We start from the raw sequence: 24,372 nt of genomic DNA on the forward strand, positions 1-24,372 counted from the left end.
TTCTTACCTTTTATGCCATATTTTTAATGTACCTTTTCTATGTTTGGGTTTTTTGTTTTTGTTTTTGTTTTTTGAGACAGAATCTCTCTTTGTCACCCAGGCTGGAGTGCAGTGGTGCAGTCTCACCTCACTGCAACCTCTGCCTTCCAGGTTCGAGCGATTCTCCTGCCTCAGCCTTCCGAGTAGTTGGGACTACAGGTGTGTGCCATCATGCCCAGCTAATTTTTGTATTCTAAATAGAGATGGGGTTTCACCATATTGGCCAGGCTGGTCTCGAACTCCTGACCTCAGCTGATCTGTGCACCTTGGACTCCCAAAATGCTGAGATTACAGGCATGAGCCACTGCTCCCAGCCTAGATATGTTTAGATACCCAAACACCATTGTATTACAGTTGCCTCCGGGATTCAGTGCAGTAACATGCTGTGCAGGTTTGCAGCAATAGGCTACACCACACAGCCTATATGTGGTAGGCTATCAGATCTAGGTTTGTGTAGGTACACTCTGTGATGCTCAAACGACGACAAAATTGCCTAACAATGCATTTCTCAGAACATATCCCCATCGTTAAGTGATGCAAGACTGTACTTACAAAGTTGTTGTGAGGTAACCGTTGTAAACCCTAGTACAGTCCCTGGCATGGAATGAGTGTGCCACGGTGTGGTGTGGTATGATGTGGCATGGCGTAGTGTGGTGTGATATGACATGGTATAGTATCGTATGGTGTGGTAGGGTGTGGTATGGCATGGTGCGTATGGTGTGAGTGATGTAGTGTGGTATGGTATGATGTGGCATGGCGTGGTGCTGTATGGCATGGTATGGTATGTATGGTATGGTATAGAATGGTATAGTGTACTGTGCTATGATACAGTATTGTCTACCATAGGGTACTTGGGCAAGAGGGCTTTCTTTAAACTATATTTAAAAAACAGACACCAGGACCATACACTTGGGAATCTATACACAGGTACCTATATGGTCACACAAACAATTGGAGAAAAAGATGACGGGCAGAGGCCACAGAGCCATTAATTTGTTGCCGTGCTGTTTGTGTTCTGTAGAAACATGGGCTGAGGCTTCATCTTCGAAACCCCTACTCCTTCACCCCCATGCTGGAAGAGGGTGCGGGCAGCAAGGTGCCCAGGTCCCTTCTGCTGGGCACAGACATGGCAGAAAACCAGAAGCAGATTGCCCAGTTCTCCCGGAAGGATGCCCAGGTAGGGAAGGCGACCAGTGACTGAGCTCCTACTCCCTCAGCAGCCTAAAGATGGGCCTGGTTGGATTGTCCTAGAACAATTGTCCAAAGGTCATGGGCACTGGGCCAGGCCACCCCACATTCCTAGGAGGGCTCCAGTTGGTGGCAGCTCTTGATCTCAGGCACTGTGAAGAGAAGTGGGTGGAGGATGCTGATTAAGACTAGTGGACTGGAAGACACGCACACCTGCGTGTATTCAACATGGGGCCACTGTCAGAGGGGCTGTGCATGCTGAGTTCAAGAGGAAATGCACCGGCGTGTTCCTACACCAGGAAGTGCTTCATGCCCCTCCAGCTTTCAGACAGAGTTCTGGGTGTTTGTCCACATTAAAGCACATGAAAGCCAGAAAGGAGGATGAGGGACGATCAGAGAAAATTAAGGATAAAATCAACTGAATCAGGAACTTAGGACAAGAGAGTTCTAAATATTCATTCAATGTGGCATCCCAAGGCTCCCTCCTGACTGCCCAAAGCAACAAAGTGTCCATGATGGTGTGCAGCTCTGGTGACGGGATGAGCACATGTTGGATGGAGAATGCACTTTTTTTCCCTTGGAACTGCATTCTAGGAACCTGCTGGGTGGCCTTGTCTAGATGAGCCACTGAGTTCCGTAAGGGCCTTGCCACAGTTGGTTCTGTGGACTTAGGAAGATTATTTGAATGGCCGTTTTGTACCAAGCGTGGATACAAGCTGAGGTGTAGCATTAAATCATATCTCAGTGGAGACATTTTCATAAGAAGAACCTAGGTTAATAGAACCCATGTACACTGCTTTTCTTGTGTTAATCTATTACTGGGTAAAACTTAGAGAACCACAGATGCACAGCCTACATGTCTCTTCCACCAGCAGTTTTCAAACCTGGCTGATGATCAGAATCACCTGAGAAGCTTAGCCTTTTATTTTGTTATTTTATTTCATTTGTTTTTAAGACAGGGTCTCACTCTGTCACCCAGGCTGGAGTGCAGCGGTGCGATCTTGGCTCACTGCAACCTCCGCCTCCCGTGCTCAAGCAATCCTCCTGCCTCAGCCACCTGAGTAGCTGGGATTACAGGCATTCACCACCATGCCCGGCTAAGTTATTTTTAATTCTTTTGTAGAGACAAAAGTCTCACTATGTTGCCCAGGCTGGTCTGGAACTCTTGAGCTCAAGCAATCCTCCCACCTCCGCCTCCCAAAGTGCTAGGCATGAACCACCACACCCGGCCTGAGGAGCTTAGCTTTTTAAAAGTGCTTCTTTGATGGTTCTTTTGTGTGGCACATTGGAGACCACCACCTGCATCCTGTTGTCCAAATCCTGCCCATCTCAGATGCACTTGAGGGGATTTGGCACAAGGCCAGGTCCCCGGGCCTGCAGGACACTAGCTGTGGCCCTACACTCTAGCGACCACACACGCCAGAGGCAAGGGCCCACTTCCCATCGTGGAAAGTAAGGAGCTTGATTCCTGGTTTTGTCTTTCCATGCTGTCATATTAAAGTCCTGCTTAGAGAAAGCTGTTTAACTTCGTTTTTACCAAGACTTCTCAAATGTATTTTAACATGGAACTTTTCTTCATGTAACACTTATTAAAATGTCATGGGTCTATCCATGGGTAGAGATAGACCAAAATGCAAAGTCCAGGGCTAAGAGGAATCAGGTAGGGCCTCCGGTAGTACAGCTTCTATCACTGCTCCTGTGCCCACCAGGGAAGCGAAGGTGAGTGTCAGAAACCAGGCTTTAGAAAGTGGATTCTGACGTGGGAGCTTGTGGGGTGAGAAGAGGCAGTCTTCTGTGACTGCGGGTGATGAGACAGTGTGGGAGACCTACAGACTGGAAAAGAATACAGGCAAAGGTCTAACTTCTACCAGTAATATGTGAGAGGACAGAAGGACAGGCTAGGCGCATCAGCTCACGCCTCTAATCCCAGCACTTTGGGAGGCCGAGGCAGGTGGATCACTTGAGGTCAGAAGTTCGTGACCAGCCTGGCCAACATGGTGAGACTCCGTCTCTACTAAAACTACAAAAATTAGCTGGGCATGGTGGCACATGCCTATAATCCCAGCTACTCAGGAGGCTGAGGCAGGAGAATCGCTTGAACCTGGGAGGCAGCGGTTGCAGTGAGCCGAGATCGCGCCACTGCACTCCAGCCTGGGTGACAGAGCAAGACTCCATCTTGGAAAAAAAAAAGAAGAAATGACAGAAGGAAGAAACTTCTAAGTGGTTTCATGGTTTATCGCAGAGACCACGCCCTAAGATTCTTGCCAGTTTTCTGTGGGTGACACTTTGTGTTGGCCAGCATTAGCTCCTTGTCCCTGTTGCCACTGCTGGTGGCTCTCCTATCACCCAGGGTCTCCTGAGCACCCCCACCTCCACCCCATGTACTCTTCTTGGTGTTGATGTTAACCCAGAGACCTGGAACTGGGGGAGCTCAACAGAGCCAAGCCGAGCCACAGCGGGGAATGAGGCCTGAGGAACCATCAAGCTGTGGGGGTGACAGGCCATATGGGGACGGCATGGAGGGGAGGGATATGGATGGTGGGGCCTTGATGCAGAGCTCTGTTCCAGGTCTTTCCCAGATACGAGGAGTTCATGCATCGCTTGGCATTAGCCATTGACCCTCTGCTGGATGCGACCCCCGTGGACATGGCGGCCTTCCAGCGTGGCTCTCTGCTGCAAAGGATCAAGTCGCTGTCCACCCTCAAGCCCCTGCTGAAAGCAGGTAAGTCCAAGTGCAGGCACCGGGGCATGATGAGTGACCTTCAAGGAGGTGAGCGCATTGTCTCAATGCCTAGACACAAGCCTGAACCTCCATGGCAACCTGCCAGCTGGGATCAGTTAACATGCTGCGATCAATTACGGGCAGCCTGGAGCACTTTGTTGAGAGCATCTTAGGCTGATGCGCTTTAAAATAGAGCTTGAGACCAAGGCTTGTGCATGGGTACTTCATTTGGAAGGGTGACCCCAAGGCACAAAAATAGGAGAAAGTGGGGGTGAGAGTGGACAGAGAAACAGTCAATACCAGAGTGTGTGATCACACTAGCCACACTGTGGATGACAAGATGCTGGACCTGTGTGGGCCCTCTGGGAAACCTTATGAAATGCATTTGAGGAACCTTCTCGGGAGATGGAAAGGGAAATATTTATTCCTTGGGTTCTAGCTCCCATTGGTCAAGGGTTGCCTCACAGGGCATTGACTCCCACACTTCTGGGCTGTGCATCTGTGGGTGCCAAGTGGGTTCCCATGAGTGCCCTAGGGAAGAAGTAGAGAGGCTTACTTTTCAGCACTGAAGTGAGATGCTGTGGAGGTTCCTTTGTGAAGCTGATCAAAGCCTGCAAGGAGTTCGGCATCATGGCCGTGGCTAGAATAAGATATGGGGGCCAAGAGATTTGAAGTGCTGCTCCCATACAGGAAGAATGCGAGATTTGGGCTCAGCAAGGAGAAGTTCTGTGATCAGTTAGTAATGTCTGTCATGAGTATGAGAATGGAAGGCACATCAAGTATGCTATTATTTTCTACCCTCCTTGAGGATATACAGACCAGTTTAGCCTCTATATCCTAGAAAAAACAAACAAACAAACAAATCGCTTGTTTCCCAAATGTCTTCGTGGTTCAGCTGATCCCAGCTGGCTCAGCTGATCTGGTCTGGTCTCAGGCATGTGTTTGTGTCTGCAGCAGCTCAGTGGAGGCAGCTCTGCTCCAGGTACCTCCCGTCCTCCTTGTAGAAGCACATGCTGATCTGGGCGTGGACTTTTCACATCAGTGGCACAAGCACAGAGGGCATGCCCCAATGTACAGGCCTGTTTCAGGTCTGGCTTTGTGTCACATCTGCAAACATTCCACTGGCTGGCCAAGTCACGTGGATGAGCCCAGAGCCAAGGAGCCAGGCAGGTTAACCAAGCTATGGTGGGTTGGGAGACACTGCAGACTTATACGTTGCAAAGAGTATGGAGCCAGTGGAATCTATTACAAATGCAAAAAGGAGACACTGCCTCTCAGATAACCAGTCCAGGGAGCTTTGTGTGAAAAACAGGCAAAAATCATTTATTGAGCAACTACTACGTGCAAGACACTAAGCTAGGCCTGGGTGCTATAAGGCTAGAGACTGTGATTTCTATCCTGAAGGTCTTAAAGCCTAGTTATTCTGAAATGGTCTGAATCAGGGTTGTAGGAATGGATCAGCCAGGCCAGCTACCTCCCAGGATATGGGCCTTCCGGAGTTCAAAATAAGGGAATAAGGTAGAAGTTTAAAATTTTCAAAACATAATGCTAACTGATTAAACATATTAAATGCCTATGAACTTGCAAATGCTTTACCTAGCTCATTTAATGCTCACTGTAGCCCTTGGGGTGTAAAATAGGATTCCTGTGTTACAGGTAAAGAAGCAGGTTCAGAGATGTTAAAAATGTGTCCCAGGCGCTGCTAGTGAGAGGTGTGGCCGGGACTCAGGCTGGGTCTGTCTCTGCATTGGCTGTGCTATACCATCTCCCGGCAGGAAGTCTCGGCCTCCTCCAGTCTTTTATCCCACAGGCCAGGTCGGAGGGTTTCCCTGTCACCTGTCTCAACTTCTGTTTTGTGGATCTTCTGTTATAGGCCGCATCCTGGGAGCCCAGCTTCCCCAATATTATGAGGTCCTCACAGCTCCCATTACCAAGGTGAGCGGTTCCCCAGCGTCAGGCCCAACCAGGGAGCAAGGGGACCCTCCTCCCGTCGAGGCCTCTAAGCGCTTCTCTCTGCTGTTGTGCTGTCCAGGTGCTGGATCAGTGGTTTGAGTCTGAGCCTCTAAAAGCCACTCTGGCCACAGATGCTGTGATTGGAGCCATGACAAGTCCCCGCACTCCGGGGAGTGGGTGAGTGAGGGGGTGAGGCGGGATGCAGGAATGGGGCATGTTCCCCAACAGGAGTGAGGACAACAGTGGCAGTGGCCGCAGCAACAGCTGCCACTTAACAGAGCTCACCCAGTGAGCCAGGAACCGAGCCAGGCACGTCACACACGGTCCATTTAACCCTCAGAGCAACGTCTGAGAACCGCGGTTCAGAGAAGGGAGTGTCTTGCCCAAAGCCACTCAAGTGGCCAGGCTGATTTTCAGCTCGAGGTGTCTGACTCCCCAAAATCTTCCTTCTTAGTGACCGTGCCCTACTGCTTCACTAAGAAAAGCCTCTCTCCCACCTCCCGCTTGGTATCTCAACAATATCTTCTTTTCTCTCCTCTTCCCTTCCCTCTTCCACCTCTCCACTCCTGCAAACACCCATTCTCCCTTGCCTGCCACCGGTCCTTTCCCTGGGCTCCGGGACACTCACGCAGGCACCTCAGGATGGGCAGTGAGCTGCCTTTCTCTTGCTGAGTGCGGGTGTGCGCTGACAGCCCAGTCCGAGAGGTGGCAGTCAGACACAGCGAAGCCTGCAGTGTGGTCTGACTTAATGAGCCCCCACAGAAGCAGGAATGGAGGGGTGTGTGTGTGTGTGTGTGTGTGTGTGTGTGTGTGTGTGTTGGGATGGAGAATGCCGCCAAGGGTTGGGCCGTTTCCAGTGCACCAGAAGATACAGCTAGAAGCTAGAAGCTAGAAGCTGTCGACGTGGCTTTTCTCTCAAGGGATGAGCACACCCTCGGAAGTGGTTTTTCAACACATATTAAGCCGGCCCCAAATTCCCCCAGGACCATAGAGACGGGGGCTTGGCAGCAGTTGCTACACGTTGGCCAAGCTGTGATCTACCAGCCAATCTGGATCTTCCAGCTGGGGCCTCCTGCCCTTTTCTCTTGGGATCTCTGGGAGGCTTAGCCAGTGCTCAGTTTGTGAAATATGCCTTTAAGTAATTTGTTCCTTCATTAATTCTTCCAACAAATATGGATGAGCGCTCGCTAGGTGTTGGGGATACGGTAGTGAGTGGAGCAGACGTCCCGATGGGTGAGAGACACAGAGCAAGTGATGATGATGAAGTGGTGTGAGTGTGATGCTAGGAGGAGCAGCCGGGACACAGCCTGGCCTAGGGTCAGAGAAGCCTCCACATGGAAGAGGTGTTTGATCTGAGACCCAAAGGACAAAGAGGAGTTAGCGAAACACACGAAGAGGGAAGAAGGGACTTCAGGCTGACAGAACAGCAGGGGAAATGCTGGGGTTAGAGAATGTATGATCCACCCAGGAATCTAGAGGTTCTGTTAGTTAGGAGGATGGGGTACAGAGAGGGACAGGATGAGGGGTGAGGCTGGAGCGCCTGCTAGGAGACTGGCCATTCCCTAAGAGCAGCGCCAAGCCAGGGAGATTTAGAATGGTGATAAGTGAGTGGCAGGAGCACAGCTGGGCTTTAAGATAAGGTTCCAGGATATATGTGGACAAAGACCTGCAGGGGAGAAAGTGTGGGAGAGGGGGTCCAATGAGGGGCACTACTGCAGCAGCATAAGAAAAAGAAGAGAGGCTGAGAGGTGGGGTGGCCTTGCAAGCGCTTTGGAGGCTGAGTTGGCGTTGCTGTGTGGACATAGATGGGGAAGGATGGTAGCGGTCAAGGCTGACACCTGGTTTCTGTTGGAAACAGAACCTTCTATGGAAAGGTGTCATTCACTGGAATGGGAAAGATTGAAGGGGAAGCAGCTGGAGAATGGGGAAAAGGTGGTGGGTTTAAGATGCCTACCAAGAAAGCATCCAAATGGAGATATCTGTGGGTAGTTAGACATAGGAGCTGGAGTTCAGGAGAGTGCTGGAGCTGCAGGTTTGGGCATCGTTGCCTTCTTTTTGGTAATAAAGCTATGCACATAGACACACTTGCTGGGGAGTCAGTGTAGAGAAGGCAAAGGGCTCTTACAAGAACTTGGCTCATTAAAGGTGACTGGGAAAGGGCTGGATGGTGGCAGGGAGGGGCTGAAGATCAAGATGGAAAGGAATAGTTGCACCTACAACTCTGGGCAGATGAGATCCCACCTCCAGGATCTGAGTCAGATGGTCTGTCCTCAGGTATGTGCTGCTGCATCATGTGATGGGGGGCCTGGAGGGGATGCAGGGGGCCTGGGGCTATGTCCAGGGGGGCATGGGTGCCCTCTCTGATGCCATCGCAAGCTCAGCCACCACCCATGGAGCAAGCATCTTCACTGAAAAGGTGAATGGCCCCTCTACTCTACCCCAATAATTGACAAGGATCCCAGGACAGAACCAAGTCTCAGATTTGGAAGGTCCCTTGTTTTACCGATGAACAGAGGGGCTGTGAGGGTGTGGGTTGCAGAATTAAGAGACTAAGGTCACGCAGCCTGTTAGTGGCTAACCACCCGCTTTGAATTCCCTGGTCACTGAACCGAGGCTGAGTGTTTCATGGAGAAGCTGCAGAACTTGATGGGGGGGGTTTGGGATGAAGAAGTTGTGAATGCCTAGGACCATCACAGACCATGGGAATCCCACAAGATCTAACCTGGGTTTCCCTTCCTGGGGGTTTCTGGTGGGCGCTAGACAGTGGCGAAGGTGCAGGTGAACAGTGAAGGCTGTGTTCAAGGAGTTGTGCTGGAAGATGGCACAGAAGTGAGAAGCAAGGTGGTGCTGTCCAACACATCACCGCAGATCACCTTCCTGAAGCTGACGCCACAGGTGAGGCTGCGGGCAGGAGGGTGGAGCTTAGACGTCTGCCAAAACAGGGGTTGGAATCCGTGGGGATTGAGGGAGCCAGGATTGCATCAGGGTGTGAGATGCAAAAGCCAAGTCTCTGCATTTGGGAAACAGGCAGGTAAGGGCAGGTAGCAAACAGGGAAGAAGCCTCACAGGTGAGGAGAAGGGGCCAGAGAGGTGAAGTGACCAAGATTCTGGCCACTGGCAGAGCCAGAGCTAGAACCCAGGTCTGACTTTCCATCTAGAGTTATTTCCACAACTTTCCTACTTTCCTGATTTCTTCCCTTTCACCAGCTCTAATTCCATTGTATGTGTCAACTATCTGTTGTATTATCCATGATTATTAATTAATTTTTAAAAAGAGCCACAAAACTTCTGGGCACACAAGAAATACTGGCACCCAGAACTGGAGACTTCAGTTGATCTTGGTGGATTCCAACTGCTCACGGCTGGCTCATGCATCTGCAGTCAGCTGCAGGTCAGCTTGCCGGCTCTGCTGATCTTGGCAGGACTCCTTCATGTTCCTGGGAGCTAGCCGGTGGTGGCTGGTCCAGGACTGTTTCTGCTGGGATGACCAGGGGAACTCAGCTCTGCCCCGTGTGTCTGTCCTCCCCCAGCACAGTAGTCCAGGCATGTTCTCAGGGTCTGGCAAGGGGCAAAAGCAGGCAAGCTCAAGCATGTATGCAAGCATCACGTGGTTTGATCTCTTTGCATCCTGTTTGCTAGCATTGGCCAAAGCAAGTCTCATGGCCAAGCCCAGAGTCAGAGTGTGAGGGCACTGCAAGATTACACAGAAACGGGTGTGCAAACAGGGAGGGGTGAGCTTTGGGGGGCAGTTTTTGCAATTGACTTTCCCTGTGCCCAAAAGATACGATAACATGTATATGTGCACGAAGCTCCCACCCACTCTTGGGAGCAATTCTTAGGGGCAAAGCACTACTTTTTCTGAGTGATTCCATTAATAAAATTCAACAAACATCAGTAAAAAGAAACTTGTTAAGGCAATTCTGAGATCATCGAGGCTTCCAAGAGCTTACACACCAGTAGTGAAAAGAGACCTGCAAACCACTGTCCCCTTTGCAAGCAGGGAGAGGTGTGGACTATTTCACAGTCAGAACTGCTGGCCAAGCACAGAGGAGGAAGTGGTTAGAGCTGAGTGGGAGGGGATCTAGGAAGGCTTCACAGAGGAGGTGGTTTTGGCTGAGCTTTGAAGGATGAAGAGGATTTCCGGAGGGAGCGACTGAGGGATCTTCCTGAGCAAAGAAAGAAGGCAGCTTCCTTGGGGCCTTTTGATGTCTGGGGGCTTTCATGGAGGCTTCTCCTTCCAGGAGTGGCTTCCTGAGGAGTTCCTGGAGAAAATCTCTCAGCTGGACACCCGGTCGCCTGTCACCAAGATCAATGGTAAGAGGCACACCACATTGCAGCACTGTCTCCTTTGACCCATCCGAGTGAGAAACCTCCATGCGGGGGGCAGCTGAACTCTGTCATCACCTCCATTCCCTGACCTCCAGCCTGTGTCCCCCTGCAGCCTGGTCAGAAGGTGAAATACTTGCTAATACTTTCCTACTCCCGTCTGCCACTGAGGTGGCTGTAGAGGGAGGACCTTGGGGGGCTAAGACCTGACCCTCCTCTTTGGTCCCTCAGTGGCTGTAGACAGGCTGCCCAGCTTCCTGGCGGCCCCCAATGCTCCCAGGGGCCACCCACTGCCCCATCACCAGTGCTCCATCCACCTGAACTGTGAAGACACCCTCCTCCTTCATCAGGCCTTTGAAGACGCCATGGATGGCCTGCCTTCCCACAGGTAGGGGTCCTGGACAGAACATCCCCTGATGTTCTTCCACATGGGCCTGGGAGGCAGGGCTGTCCATGCCACACACAGCAGGGATCAGGCCTGGCGTTCAACCTTCACAGTGACTTAGGATCTGCCAAAATCCATACTTAACTTCTAAGGACAGGAAGTGCATCCCAGGTGAAAAATCTGAGGACCAGGGCAGGTAAGGGTGAAGAGCAGCTCAGGTTAGCGGAAGGGGCAGGGGGCAGAGCGCTGCCCAGGAAAGTGCTGGGGCTGGGGAAGAAGAGAAAATGTGTTCTGGGAAAGCAAAGGAGGTTCTCTCATTCAGAGCCTGTCAGGGGGCACGCACTCACTGAGTCCCCTGCTCCGTAGCCTTTCTTTTCCTGATAAGCTGCCTTCTTGCAAAACTTCTAAAAGCATTTCCCACCTCCCACTGCAGCTGTATTTCCATCCTTCCAGAAAAGGCAGGGGCGCTATAGGAGAAAGAGCCTTTCCTTCCTGTCCACTGTCCAGCACACACTGTTGAAAACCTACTCAGTGCCGGGCTCTGTACTAGGTACGGGCTGGGAGAACTAGTGAGGCAGGGGCATGAAACCGACACGAAGCTTATGATAAGACAGGTACACAAATATTTACAGCATGTGGTAAAGAAGATGTGCGCCTGGAGAGAAGGGTATAGGGCAAAGTTCATTCATCCATTTATAAATATTCTGGGGTCTCTACTCTGTGCCAGGCTTGGTTCAGTGACTGGGCACAGATCAGCAAGCAAAGCCAACAAGGTCTCAGGTCGCTGACTTTCTATCCATGAGAGGAAGACAATCAACAAGTAAGCACTGATGATGAGCACTGCGGAGAAAAATAGGCAGGGAAGGGGAGGAAAGGCTTCTCTGACAACGCGGCACTTGAGCAGAGACCGGAAGGAAGTGAGGATACAGATCTTGTGGGTACCTGGGAAAGAACGTCCAGACAGAGGGAAGGTCAGGTGCAAAGGCCCTGGGGCAGGAGCGTGCTGCTGTGTAGGAGGCACAGGGACGAGGCCAGAGTGGCTGGAGAGAGAGCACCTGGGAGTGAAGGGTGTCAGATCGTGCTGGGTCTTGTCAACTGCCCTGGCTCTTACTCCAGGAAAGTTTGTGCAGAGCCTGCCTTATACTTTAGAAAGACCAACCTGGACACGGTGTGGAGAAAACGTTAAGGCATCTGTTGCAATGGGTTACTGTTGCAGAATCCAAGTTAGAGTGGACAGTGGCTTGGACAAGGGTGGGGCAGTGGCAGTGATGAGAAGGGACGGAAGACTGGGTATATTTTGAAGGTGAAGCCAACAGGACTTGCTGTTGGACAGGGAGTGGGATGTGGGTAATAAAAAGGAGCGACTGTGAAAAGATGCCTCCATTTACTGAAGAGAGGAAGAGGCGGCGGGGGTGGAGCAGGTTTTAGAGGCTAATCAGGCATTGGGGTTTGAACGGGGGACGTTTGAGATCCCTGGTGGACATCCAAGTTCAGCAAAAACATTGCGGCTGAGGGACGCAGGGAGAAGGGGCGTTTCCCGTGGCCTTGAAGGAGACTCATATTTGGAGATCAGAGGGAGAATGTGCTCCAGGTAGAAAAGGTGTGGCAGGCAAAGGTGGTGGGGTGGGAAGCAGTTCACAGCTTTGCTGGGGCTCGGGGCAGCCCTAGCAACTCTGTCTTCCATTGGTCTGCTCTGGAAAAGGCAGTCAGGCCGCTAAAGCCTGGCTGAAATCTGGCTGCCTGGGCGCCTGCTGTCTTAGGCCTGGCCTCTTTCCACACTCCCACTGTCTGTGTGGACCTTGGAGACATTTGCGTTTGGGAGCTGTGGTTAGAGCACAGCATGTGATGAAGGCAGGCAAGGACAGGCCATGCATTCGGGGGTCTGGGCCAGGCCAGCTCCTCACGGGTGCTCTGGATCACACTGGAGGCCACTGTGGACCTGTACTGTGGACAACCACTGTGGCTGTACAGCGACAGTCGCCCAGGATTGGTGTCATCTCAGGGTCTCCACTGTGTCCCAAGTCATCTCAGAGGCCCTTCGCACCACACTGCTGCTCTTAGACCTGCCGTCTCTCCTCCCTGCCCGCACAGGCCTATGATTGAGCTCTGCATCCCTTCTGCGCTGGACCCCACCCTGGCTCCCTCCGGCTGCCACGTAGTCTCTCTCTTCACTCAGTACACGCCCTACACACTGGCTGGAGGCAAGGCCTGGGACGAGCAGGAGAGAGACGCTTACGCAGACAGAGGTAAAGAGAGTTGCATGTTCTGCCTCCAGAGCCAAAGCCGGGCTTGCGACCTGACTGGGCCTGCTCCTCCTCACTGCCCCATTCAGGATTGACAGCTGCAGATGACGTCCCAAAGGGAGGAAATAGTTGAGGGAACCTCAAGTCAGCATAGTGAATGACTGCTGGAGTCAGGAACTGGGCTAAGAAAGCCAAGAAAACACAGTTCCTGCCCTCCAGTTGCTCGCAGCCTAGCAAGGGATGGAGGAGACAAATTAAGAAATCTGTCATTACAGCACAGCTGACTGCATGAACCAAAGGAGAAGCATGAGCCAGAGGGACAAGGAAGGCTTTCAAAGGAAGGGACGGTCAAGCTGGGTTTCCAAGGATGACTAGGAACTGGCCAGGCAGCAAAGGGCATTCCAAGCAAGAGAAACAGCTTGAGCAGGCCGGGCGTGGGGGCTCATGCCTGTAATTCCAGCACTTCAGGAGGCCGAGGCAGGTGGATCACCTGAGGTCAAGAGTTCGAGACAGGCCTGACCAACATGGTGAAACTCCGTCACTACGAAAAACACCAAAAAAACTAGCCGGGGGGTGGTGGCACATGCCTGTAATCTCAGCTGCCCCGGAGGCTGAGGCAGGAGAATCGTTTGAACCCACAGGTGGAGGTTGCAGTGAGCCGAGATCGCACCACTGCACTCCAGCCTAGGTGACAGAGTGAGACTCCGTCTGAAAGAGAGAGAGAGAGAGAGAGAGAGAGAGAGAGAGAGAGAGAGAGACAGAAAGGAAGGAAGGAAGGAAGGAAGGAAGGAAGGAAGGAAGGAAGGAAGGAAGGAAGGAAGGAAGGAAGGAAGGAGCGAGCTTGAGGAAAGTGATGAGGTGAAAAAAGCTGCATATGCAAGAGGAGACAAGCAGCTTTGTGTTTAGGGTTGGGGTAGGGAAGTGGGGAAAATTGGGGACTGGACCGGCCTGCCCATGCATCTTTGGGATGAATTATTCATTTGCTTGTGGGCTGATTTTTGTTTTTCACCTATTGAGGTATAATTTGCATATGATAAAATAAACCCATGTCTGTGTGTAATTTAATGACTCTTAGTAAATTTGCCAAGTTGTATCCCCTTAGCGCCTCCTCTTCTTCCTAACACAGTCTCATTTCTCTGTTTTTGGCCCCCCAGTGTTTGATTGCATCGAGGTCTATGCCCCTGGCTTCAAGGACTCTGTGGTTGGCAGAGACATCCTCACACCACCAGATTTGGAGAGAATCTTCGGGCTTCCTGGAGGAGTGCGTATAAACCTAGGGGGTCTCTCACCATAGCCTTCCCTCTGCACCCTCACTTCCTGGCTGTGACCTCTCTGCTTTATCTTGTCCCTCCATACTCAGCTTTCATCAGGAAGGGAGGACAGGGGCAGGGACCCTGGCTGAGAGAGGGCAGAGAAGTGGTCAAATTGAGGGAATAGGGATCCCTAGTAGGGACTCAGAAACACAGGCAGGACAGCCCCCACTGAGAAGGTCACCAGGATTGTGGCCCTCTGCCTTGACAACCATGCTGGCTCTGCCATCTGACTTTCTTCAGAGAGAGCACCCCCTTCTCAAGGCAGCAGCACATCCTCAGACTTCAGTTTATCAAAAACTAGACATTGGAGACAGGGAGACCAGTTAGGAGGCCAGGCTCAATCGCCTCATTGCAGCTACTGAGCACTTGCAAGGCCAGAGACCAGCCTAGGGAACATAGTGAGACCCCATCTCTACAAAAACAAAAAAACCAGAAACATCGCCAGGGGTGGTGGTGTGTACCTGTGGTCCCAGCTACCCAGGAAGCTGAAGCAGGAGGATCGCTTGAGCCCGGGAGTTCGAGACTACAGTGAGCTGTGATGTGCCATTACACTTCAGCCTGGGTAACAGAATGAGACCCTATCTCTAAAAAGAAAATTTTAAAAAAAAAGCAAAAGAAAAATCTGAGGCCAAAGTGAGATGTGCTACAAGTGTAGAATGCACACAGTATAGAAAAAAATATAAAATATCTCATCAATAATTTATATATTGATTACATGTTGAAATTATAATATTTTGGGTATATTATATGTATATAGCTAATAAATATATATAGATATATATAGCTAAATAAAATATGTTATTGACATTAAATTCATCAACTTGTCCTTCCTTCCTTCCTTCTTTCCTTCCTTCCTTCCTTCCTTCCTCCCTTCTTTACTTCCTCCCTCCCTCCTTCCCTTCCTCCTTCCCTCCTTCCCTCCTTCCCTCCCTCCCTCTCTTCCTCCCTTTCTTCCTTCTAGAGATAGGGTCTTGTTCTATCACCCAGGCTGGAGTACAGTAGTGCAATCACAGCTCACTGCAGCCTCGACCTCTGGGGCTCAAGCCATCCATCCTCCCACCTCAGCCTCCTGAGTAGATAGGACCATAGGCATGCACCACCATACCAGGCTAATTTTTTTAAATTGTAGAGATGGAGTCTCCCTGTGTTGCCTAGGCTGGTCTCAAACTCTGGGGCTCAAGTGATCCTCCCACCTTGGCCTCCCAAAGTGCTGGGATTACAGGCATGAGCCACAACAGGCTCTGCTTTTACTTTTTAAATGTAGTTACTAATAAATCAAAAACTGCATATTAGCTCCCATTACATGTTCACTGAACAGCACTGTTCCGGGTAGAGGAAAGAAGGCCAGGCAGCAGGAAGGAAGGGAATGGCTGGGTAGAGCAGGCATGGGGCGGGCAGACTTGAGAAGCCTTGGTGACAGTGTGCACATGGGGGTCAGGGTGGAGGCGATGTGAAGGGTAGGTGCAGAGGCCAGCGGGAGGAAGGTGGTGTCATTCACTGACTCAGGAGGATGGGGAGGAGCAGACTTGAGGAAAGAGGATGGCCTCAGTTTGGGGCAAGGTGAGGAGGGCAGCAGGGGCACACTCCTGTGGTGACGCCCAGCAGACGTCGGGCTTCTTGTCCAGATCTGCCCCCTGAGTCTGACCTTCGCTTGTCCCATGCTGCCTCCCTTCTCAGCCTGGGGCTGGTCTCACCCAAGCCAGGGGGACAGAACCGTGCTCGGCTCCATTGCCCCTTGTCTGCCATTCACAGTGATCCTGCTGGAACCTGGACGCCGGGGTCCGGGCTCAGGTGGATGCCTTGGCCACAGAAGGAAGTTCTCGCAGAGACACATGCCAGCAGCCACAATAAGTCGGACGATTCTGTTTTTCCAGCAGAGCGAGAGGGATGCAGAGTAGATAGCAAAACCCTCTTTTCTTTCCTGTTCAGTTCCTGTTCCCCACCCTGCTTTCTTCCTCAAAAGGCCTCTGGGAAACTTCACTCCCAGCCCCAGGGCATGTGCCCGTTCCATCTCATCTCCTTCCCTTTCTGCATTTTAAGAACCCAAGAAAATATCCCGAAAGGAGAAGAACTTTTGCTGGAGAACAGGGGAGGGGAAGAAACCCTGCCAGGACAGGAAAGGCTGTAACGCTCCCGTGCTAATGACTGTGGCTCTGCTTCTGCAGAACATATTCCACTGTGCCATGTCCCTGGATCAGCTCTACTTTGCCCGCCCTGTGCCCCTGCATTCTGGCTACCGCTGCCCTCTCCAGGGCCTGTATCTCTGTGGAAGTGGGGCTCATCCTGGTGAGTGACCTGGAGTCCCACTACCCTGTGGGGACTGGGAGGGCTCACTGGAGGCCAGAGACTTGGAGAACGAGGAAGAAGATAAACAATGAAGGCGGCAGAGAGGGAGGGGAGCAGGGAACTCCCACCATAAGAAGCTGCCTTGTGTTCAGAATTCTCCATGCACAGGTGAGCACCCAGCCGCTGCCTCCACCAGGCTGACCACAGCCCACAGTTGAACTCACACCTCCCCTTCAGGAGGCCTGGGGATGTGTCCTGGTGGAGGCATCTCACCACATTCCAATGCGGGCTTGTGAGAGACCCATGTCCCTAAATTCCCCATCCATGTATATATTTAGACGGTGTTTCACTCTATTGCCCAGGCTGGAGTGCAGTGGTATGATCACAGCTCACTGCAGCCTCAACCTCCTGGGCTCAAGTGATCCTCCTGCCTCGGCCTCTGGCGTAGCTGGGACTACAGGTGTGTGCCACCATGCCTGGCTAATTTTTTATTCTTTTGTAAAGATGGGTTTTGTTACGTTGCCCAGGCTGGTCTCGAACTCCTGAGCTGAAGTGATCCTCCCCACTTAGCTTCCCAAAGTGCTGGGATTAGAGGCCTCCATCCATATTTTAGACCAGAAAGGATGGATAAAGTTAACTTCTTCAACTTTACAATTCTTTCTTGTGCGCATTCCAAGCCTAAGGAGCTGGCTGAGGCTGTCATTTGCTATGCACACCTTCTCTGAGCTGTGTGGACTTGGTCCCCCTGGAAAGAGTCTGTGTTTCCACATCTCCCCCCTCCCCCCAGCCCCTTATTCTGAAATTTTAACTTTGCTTACTAAGCATCTGCCCATCCAGCAGGTCCACCCTCAGCCATTGAGGCTGTGGGCTGTGGACCTGGCCCCTTCCCAGACCTTTGGTGCAGGAAGCCTGGAGGGAGCCAGGATCTATTGAATGTCTGTCCTAGGTGATTCCAGTGCCCACACCCCCGCACCCCTCTAAGCAGCCCCACTCTGCTTTGTTGCTGCATCTCCGTAAGCCCCGCCCCCTCCCCCACCCTGGCAGGTTTTTGAGCGGAGCTTTGGTTCATAGGAGATTCCCTTCCAGGAGGAGGTGTGATGGGAGCTGCTGGGCGAAATGCAGCGCATGCGGCCTTTAGGGACCTCAAGAGCAAGTGACCCCGAATCAGCTCTGACCCAGGAAGAAGACTTCACCCCTCAATTCCAAGCGCTCCATTGGGTCAGCTTCCCAGGAAACTCAGCTTCGGGTTAGTACTTAAGGCCACCAAATCCTCAATGCTCAAGCTATTATTTTAGAAAAAATGTACGAGTTACGTTTAGTGCAAGTTAACCTTATGCCCGTGCCTCCGTACGTGGACTGGTTCTGTGTTATTAAAACTAATATTTCATACAGATTACTTGCTCGTGTTTTTTCTCTGTGTTAGTTGGTGGGATAGACTTGTCTGGTGTACTCATAATTCTTACATCAGCTAAGAAGCAGTCCATTTAAAGGCCAGGCATGGTGACTCGTGCCTGTAATCCCAGCACTTTAGGAAGTTGAGGCAGGCAAATCACTTTGAGATCAGAAATTCAAGACCAGCCTGGCCAACATGGTGAAACCTCATCTCTACTAAAAATACAAAAATTAGCCAGGCGTGGTGGCAGGTGCCTGTAATCCCAGCTACTTGGAAGGCTGAGGCAAGAGAATCACTTGAACCCAGGAGGTAGAGGTTGCAATGAGCCGAGATTGCACCACTGCACTCCAGCCTGGGCAACAGAGACTCCATCTCAAAACAAAAACAAAAACAAAACAAAAAACAAAAACAAAACAAAAAGAACAGTCCATCTAACCAGCGGAAGAGTCTGATCTAAGCATCCCCCTGTCCTTGGCTGGGACCCCCCCCACCACCAACTGGAGGACTGCCCAGGTGGAGCCCAGTCGACTGCTGTCACATTCCTGGCAAACGATAAAAATGGACCCAATTTCCCTATGATCTATAGAGTCACCCACAGGGGCCATGGGCCTGAACAAAGCTTGGCATCTCAAGCCATAGAATCTTCCAGTCAGGCAAAAAGCAGTCAAGGGTGACTGCAAGGTGGATTCCACTGAGGCTGTCTGGGAGCCCACTCTTCCTGATTCCAGAGCATTCAGCCTTCTGCCTCCCATGAGCTAAGTCTGTTGTGTCACCAACACCTTTCAATATAAACCTCTATAATTCTAAAGTGAGTTGAATTGTCACTCTTGTCCAGGAAAATCCATCCAAAGTTCCCGTGGTAATGCAGCCCTCCCAGCCAGCTTCTCCAGTTCCGGCAGCCAAGGCCACAGTCCAAGCCGTCCCATCTGCAGATGAGGCAGGATCTTCCCTGGGAAAGCTTCCCTTCCTCCGTTTCCTGGGCAAATTTATACAGATTCAAATAGATCCACCTCATTACTTAATGTTGGTAAACTCAGATTTCTCAGCCGTAAAAGAGTTGTTTTAAAGCTCACATCAGACAACAGGTCATGTTTCCCTCCAGTATCTGGCACACAATAAGCATTCGGTACATAGTGGAGCTGCTGCTGCGGCTTTTATTGGTGAAGATATTTTTGTCATTTTTGTATTCTGCAAAAGGTGGTCTTTTCTATATACTTTTTAATCTGGCACCCAGAATTGAAACTAGCCCCCTAGAAGCATTGTGCAGGACAGTGTAGAGCAATGTTTGGGTCCCCAAGCTTTTTCCAAAGTAGCCAAGCCCCCTCCCTCATTCAGCATCAGTACCATCAACTTCTTGAGCTTGTTGAAAATTTGTTTTTGGTCAATATTGCTGGTTTTCTGGAAGGAAAGAAGGAAGGCAGGGAGAGAGGGAGGAAGAATGAGAGAAAAAATGAAAGAGAAAAAGGGAGGGAGGGAGGAAGAAAGAAAGGAAAATGAAAGAGAAGGAAGAAAGAAAGTGAGGGAAGGAAGGAGAAAGGGAGGGAGGGAGGGAGGGAGAAATGAACACAGAAAATCGTCAAAGGCCTGGGGAAGCTCACATCAGACTTAGTATTTAAAAATAATAATGATTTTTGGCCAGGTGCAGTGGCTCACATCTATAATCCCAGCACTTTGGGAGGCAGAGGTGGGCGGATCACAAGGTCAGGGGATCAAGACCATCCTGGCTTACACGGTGAAACCCTGTCTCTACTAAAAATACAAAAAAAAAAATTAGCTGGATGTGGTGGCACACACCTGTAATCTCAGCTGCTCTGGAGGCTGAGGCAGGAGAATTGCTTGAACCCAGGAGGCGGAGGTTGCAGTGAGCCAAGATCATACCACTGCACTCCAACCTGGACGACAGAAAGAGACTCTGTCTCAAAAGAAAAAAAAAATTTTTATTTATTTATTTTATTTTATTTTTAATAAACAAAAGCCACGAATGCCTAATATAGGAAATGTTTAAAATATAATAAGAGAGAAACATAAAATGCACACATAATTTTTCCTGCAGAGATAATCACAGTTCCCGTTTTACAGTATTTTCAGGTAGTCTTTCAGGTCATTGGTATTCCGTGTTCTATATGTGGGCTTTACATCTTTCCTTCATTTCACTTCATATCATAAGCAGTTTTCAGTGCCATAAAAATTCTTTGAAAACATTATTTTTAATAGCTGCCTAATATTCTCTTGTAAGGATGTGTCATAATTTATTATGGGACATTGGGTTCAGCTTTGGCCTTGATTGCTAATTAGTACAAGCCAAAGGCCTGAAAGCTTCATTTATCGCCGCTGTTCCTGTTTTAATGGTTCCCTATCATTTCTGGGATCACAAGGGTGCAGCTGTTCTCCAGGCAAATGTTCCCTCTAAAGGAGGAGGAACGTGGAGGAGGCCAGGGAGAGAGGGGAAAAAGCACTTTTAGCACCAGAGGAAGAATTTCCCACTGTTTGGTGACTTCCCATTCTGTATCTCATGTCTCTGAAAGATGGCATTTGGTCCAGACCAAGAGACAAGATAAGGCCTCAGCACCACAGGGTGCGTTGGTTCCTCGAAGCCCCCAGCACATGCCGTCCCGCTGAGCAAGGCGGGCTGGTCTTACCTAAAGTGCTGACTCTGCAAATCAGCCATGAGCTGGGCAAATGTGTCCCTTGCTGGCCCTAGTATGTAAAACCTGTAGAAGGATAAATAAGTCAGGGCCTCATTGTTACCTGATTTACAATTGCCTGTTTTCCCAAAGCAGCAGGGAACACTTCCTTCGAGGCCCAGTCCTGTAAACCCCTGAAGTGCACTGGTACCTCAGCTGGTTAAGTCGTTACCAGCGGGCCCTCCTGATCTCGCAGCCCCTGGGTGATGGTGTCCAGATATTCAGTGAGATGTGAGGTTTACAGCTCTGGGAGGAATTCGGCTTTCCTGGTGGGAGGAATGACAGATGTGGCTGACCAAGCCGGCTGTGGGTCTTGTGAGCGTGCATCTTTCTAACATATGTTCGATTTGCAAGGCAGGTGACAGTCGCCAAGTTCTTCTGTGGGACCTCTGTAATACTCCTACCCTGATGTCTGGAATGAGGGGGAAGAGACCTGCTAAGCACAGGATGTCATTCTGTGGGGGAGTGGAGACACATGACATGAGAAAAAGGAATGCAAAATGCAAAGCAAGGAGAAACACAAATGGACAGCAAACCTGAAAAAATATTTAAGCTCACCAGGAATCCATTACCTGCAATGAAAACCAAATGATCATGCTTTACCTATAAAATTGAGAAAAAATATTTGTACAGAAAATTACTGGTGTGGGTAAAAAAGACACTCTTCTCTGCCGTTGACAGCAGCAGACATTTGTATTTGATAACGAGACTCGAAAGCCAACATCCGTGTGCTTTGTGGGTTATTCCACATCTTATCACTGCGCCGAAGGAAAATATCAGAAATGTCCCTAAGGATTTAGGTAGAAGGATAGTCATGCAGTATTGTTTGCAATGGCAAAATACTGGAAACAGGCTAAATGACCCAAAATAGAGAATTAGTTAAATTAATCATGGTAACTGCACGTGATAGAATATCAGACAATAACTTTAAAAGTTACATTTTTGAACCTACTTGTATCACATGGAAAAATATGCTAATAAAAAGTAAGATATAATGGGACCTAAGTTTTTTGATAGGTGATAGATGGATAGATGGATCTCTCATATATATATGTAAATATATATTATATATACTAACTATATAAAACATACCTACACAGAGAAAGACAGAGACAGAAAGACAGAGATGGAGAGACAGAAACAGACAAATGGGAAAGAACAAACTATACCCCAAAGTACAGGCTACTAGCAGAAGGCTGAAGTCTTTCTGAGCACTTGGCAGCAGCTTGGAAAATGTTCCTCACTACCTTCATAGAACCTGTCTTAGCATAAGAGCCAGCCCAAAGTAAATGGATGGGACTTTGAATCTTTGTTTAAAAATGATGGCCTGGGCCTGGTCCAAATGGTGTGTGAATGGCTTATGCATTGATAAATATTGATTGGCCATAAGTCAGAGCGCTTCAGACCTGGTCTGGGTCTAAGAGATCCTCAGTGGAGGCGTGGGGTCTTCAGTCACCTAAAGTCCCTGCAACATCACAAAGGGAAAGAGTGGCATCTTCTCCGTGTTTCCACAGCCCAACAGAAATCCTGTGTTCTTGTAAGGAGGTGACCGAGGTGAACCTGAACCTGAACTTTCTCTGGTTTTATCTGGAACTAGTCAATGCTGTTATGTAGGTTGTCAGACCAGCAGCTTTGCAGCTGGCTAGATGTGTCTTTGACTAATAAGAGAATCACGAGAGGAATTAAATGAGACTAAGCAAAGGCCATTTGATTGGTATGCAGAAGTCTTCAAGACAATGTGTCTCTTAAGGAGGAAAAAAAAAAAAAAAAGAAGGTTGTCAACAGTGAAAAGATAAGTGAAACCTACACTTTCTGCACTGCAGCTATCGGCCTTCCCTTCTGTCTGATCTTTCAGGACCCATGGAGAAAGTGTAGGTCTGACCCAGAAGGCTGTCGTGTATAAAGGGGATGATGATGCCTCCCATAGAGGGATGTGAGGATTGTATATACATAAACACAGCTCACCAAAATATGCACACTGTGTGACCCAGCACACCCACTCCCAGATATACTCAGCAGAAATGCTTACTGGCGTTCACCAAAAGATACATACTAGGCTGCTCCTGGCAGCACTACTTGTAATACCTCTAACCAGAAAGCTACCCCAATGCCCACTGACAGAGGAATGGAATAAGTAAATTGTGGTACCTTCATATGATGGACTACTATTCAGCAATGAGAATGAATAATCTATAGAACCACATGCAACAAAACTATGTTGAGTCGAAGAAACCAGACATGAAATAATACATGTTATAGGATTCTGCTTATAAACTGTACAGAATCAGGCTAAATTAATAGTTCCTATACTGTTAAAAGTTCACCTTTGGCTGGGCAGAGTGGCTCATACTTGTAATCCCAGCACTTTGGGAGGCTGAGGTGGGAGGATTGCTTAAGGCAAGGAGTTCAAGACCAGCCTGGGCAATGTAGCAAGACCTCATTTCTAAAATAAAACAAAAAAAATAGCCAGGCATCATAGTGCATGCATGTAGTCCTAGCTACTTGGGAGGCAGAGGAGGGAGGATCACTTGAGCCCAGGAGTTGGAGGCTACAGTGAGCTATGATTATACCACTGCATTCCAGCCTGGGCAACAGAATAAGACACTATATTGAAAAAAAAAAAGTTCACCATTGAGGGTGTTCCTTCCTAGAAGGAAGCCTGAGAAGGGCTTCAGGCTGCTAGCAGTAGATCCACCTGTTTGATCTGTGTGATGGTTACATAGGCATGTTCAGTTTCTGAAGAATTCATTGATTTCTACACTTAGGATGTTGCAGCTTTCTGTATGTATATTATGCTTCAATAGAAAGTTAAAAAAACTAGTGCCTGGAACATGGTGATGTCACTTATCAACATTATTGCTCTAAAGCTCATATTTATTGGCAAAGCCCTATGTCTGAGGCTAGGCTTGGAAGGGAAAATGAAGAAAGAGGTAAGGAAGGAGAAGAGGAGAAAGGGAAAGAAGAATGTGGTGGACAGACCTGTAGGAACCCCCACTCAGGACCCCTGCTTACGGGTGCCCATGCCCTTGTGTGCTCCCCTCCCCTCAAGGGTGGGGGAGGTCTGTGAATTGCTTCTAACCAACAGAATGTGACAAAGGTGAAAGGATGTATATGATTATACCACACATAGCATCATCATGCAGGAATCTCAGTTCCTGGCTGGCTGTGAGTAGGCAGGTAGCCGTGTTGAAAACCCCATGTGGCAAGTAACTTCAGTAACCTCCAGCTGACTGAAACTCTCAGACCTTCTGCCTCAGAGAACGGATGCTGCCAACAACATGTGAGCAAGGAAATGGATGCTTCCCCAGTTGAGCTTCCAGATGAGAACACAGCCTGGCCAGCACTATGAGTATAGCTTTGTGACACCTTGAGCAGGGAGTCCAGCTGTACCTGGATTCCTGAACAATGGAAACTGTGAGGTAATAAATGTGTGTTGTTCAAAGCCACCAAGTTTGGACTAATTTGTCACACAGCAGTCAATAACTAATACAAGGGAAAAGGCCACATAGCCAAGTACATGATGGATGCAAAATACGATGATATGAATTGAAATTATGCCCTAGATTTCAAAGTATTCCCATTCAAAATGACCCTATGAGTTGGACTTCACTCCCATAGTGGGCATCCATCTCCCAGCAGGGCCAAGCCTGGAGTCACCATGACAGAGGGCATCAAGTCAGACACACCTGTGTTTGGATCCTGGCTCTACCAGCAATGGATTTTAGGCATGTTCCTGATACTTCTGAGTCTCAGTTTCTTATGTGACTCATGGAGATGGTGATTTCTTTTTGTCTGGCACAAGGCACACAACAAAAACTAGTTTCCTCCCTTCCTTATACA

General features: G+C 49.6%; 1 protein-coding gene across 3 annotated transcripts in view; it reads left to right on the forward strand.

Annotated features, from left to right (window-relative positions):
* Positions 1 to 17,848, forward strand: part of LOC105478427 (pyridine nucleotide-disulphide oxidoreductase domain 2) — a 32,634-nt gene extending 14,786 nt beyond the window's left edge. Inside the window, exons 5-16 of one of the 3 annotated variants that reach the window (XM_011735702.3) lie at positions 1,061 to 1,216; positions 3,796 to 3,949; positions 5,823 to 5,884; positions 5,982 to 6,079; positions 8,177 to 8,318; positions 8,663 to 8,797; positions 10,144 to 10,216; positions 10,460 to 10,616; positions 12,705 to 12,859; positions 14,011 to 14,117; positions 16,335 to 16,455; positions 17,542 to 17,848. In XM_011735702.3, coding sequence (XP_011734004.2) covers positions 1,061 to 1,216; positions 3,796 to 3,949; positions 5,823 to 5,884; positions 5,982 to 6,079; positions 8,177 to 8,318; positions 8,663 to 8,797; positions 10,144 to 10,216; positions 10,460 to 10,616; positions 12,705 to 12,859; positions 14,011 to 14,117; positions 16,335 to 16,455; positions 17,542 to 17,612 — 1,431 coding nt within the window. In that variant the 3' untranslated portion in view covers positions 17,613 to 17,848. Of the gene's footprint in view, positions 1 to 1,060; positions 1,217 to 3,795; positions 3,950 to 5,822; positions 5,885 to 5,981; positions 6,080 to 8,176; positions 8,319 to 8,662; positions 8,798 to 10,143; positions 10,217 to 10,459; positions 10,617 to 12,704; positions 12,860 to 14,010; positions 14,118 to 16,209; positions 16,456 to 17,541 lie in introns of those variants that run through there. The other 2 variants (XM_071069327.1, XM_071069326.1) reach the window with 2 other exon arrangements.
* The last annotated feature ends 6,524 nt before the right edge of the window (positions 17,849 to 24,372 follow it).

This window comes from Macaca nemestrina, chromosome 9 (genome assembly GCF_043159975.1).
Source record: "Macaca nemestrina isolate mMacNem1 chromosome 9, mMacNem.hap1, whole genome shotgun sequence".
In the NCBI taxonomy this organism is placed as follows: domain Eukaryota; kingdom Metazoa; phylum Chordata; class Mammalia; order Primates; family Cercopithecidae; genus Macaca; species Macaca nemestrina.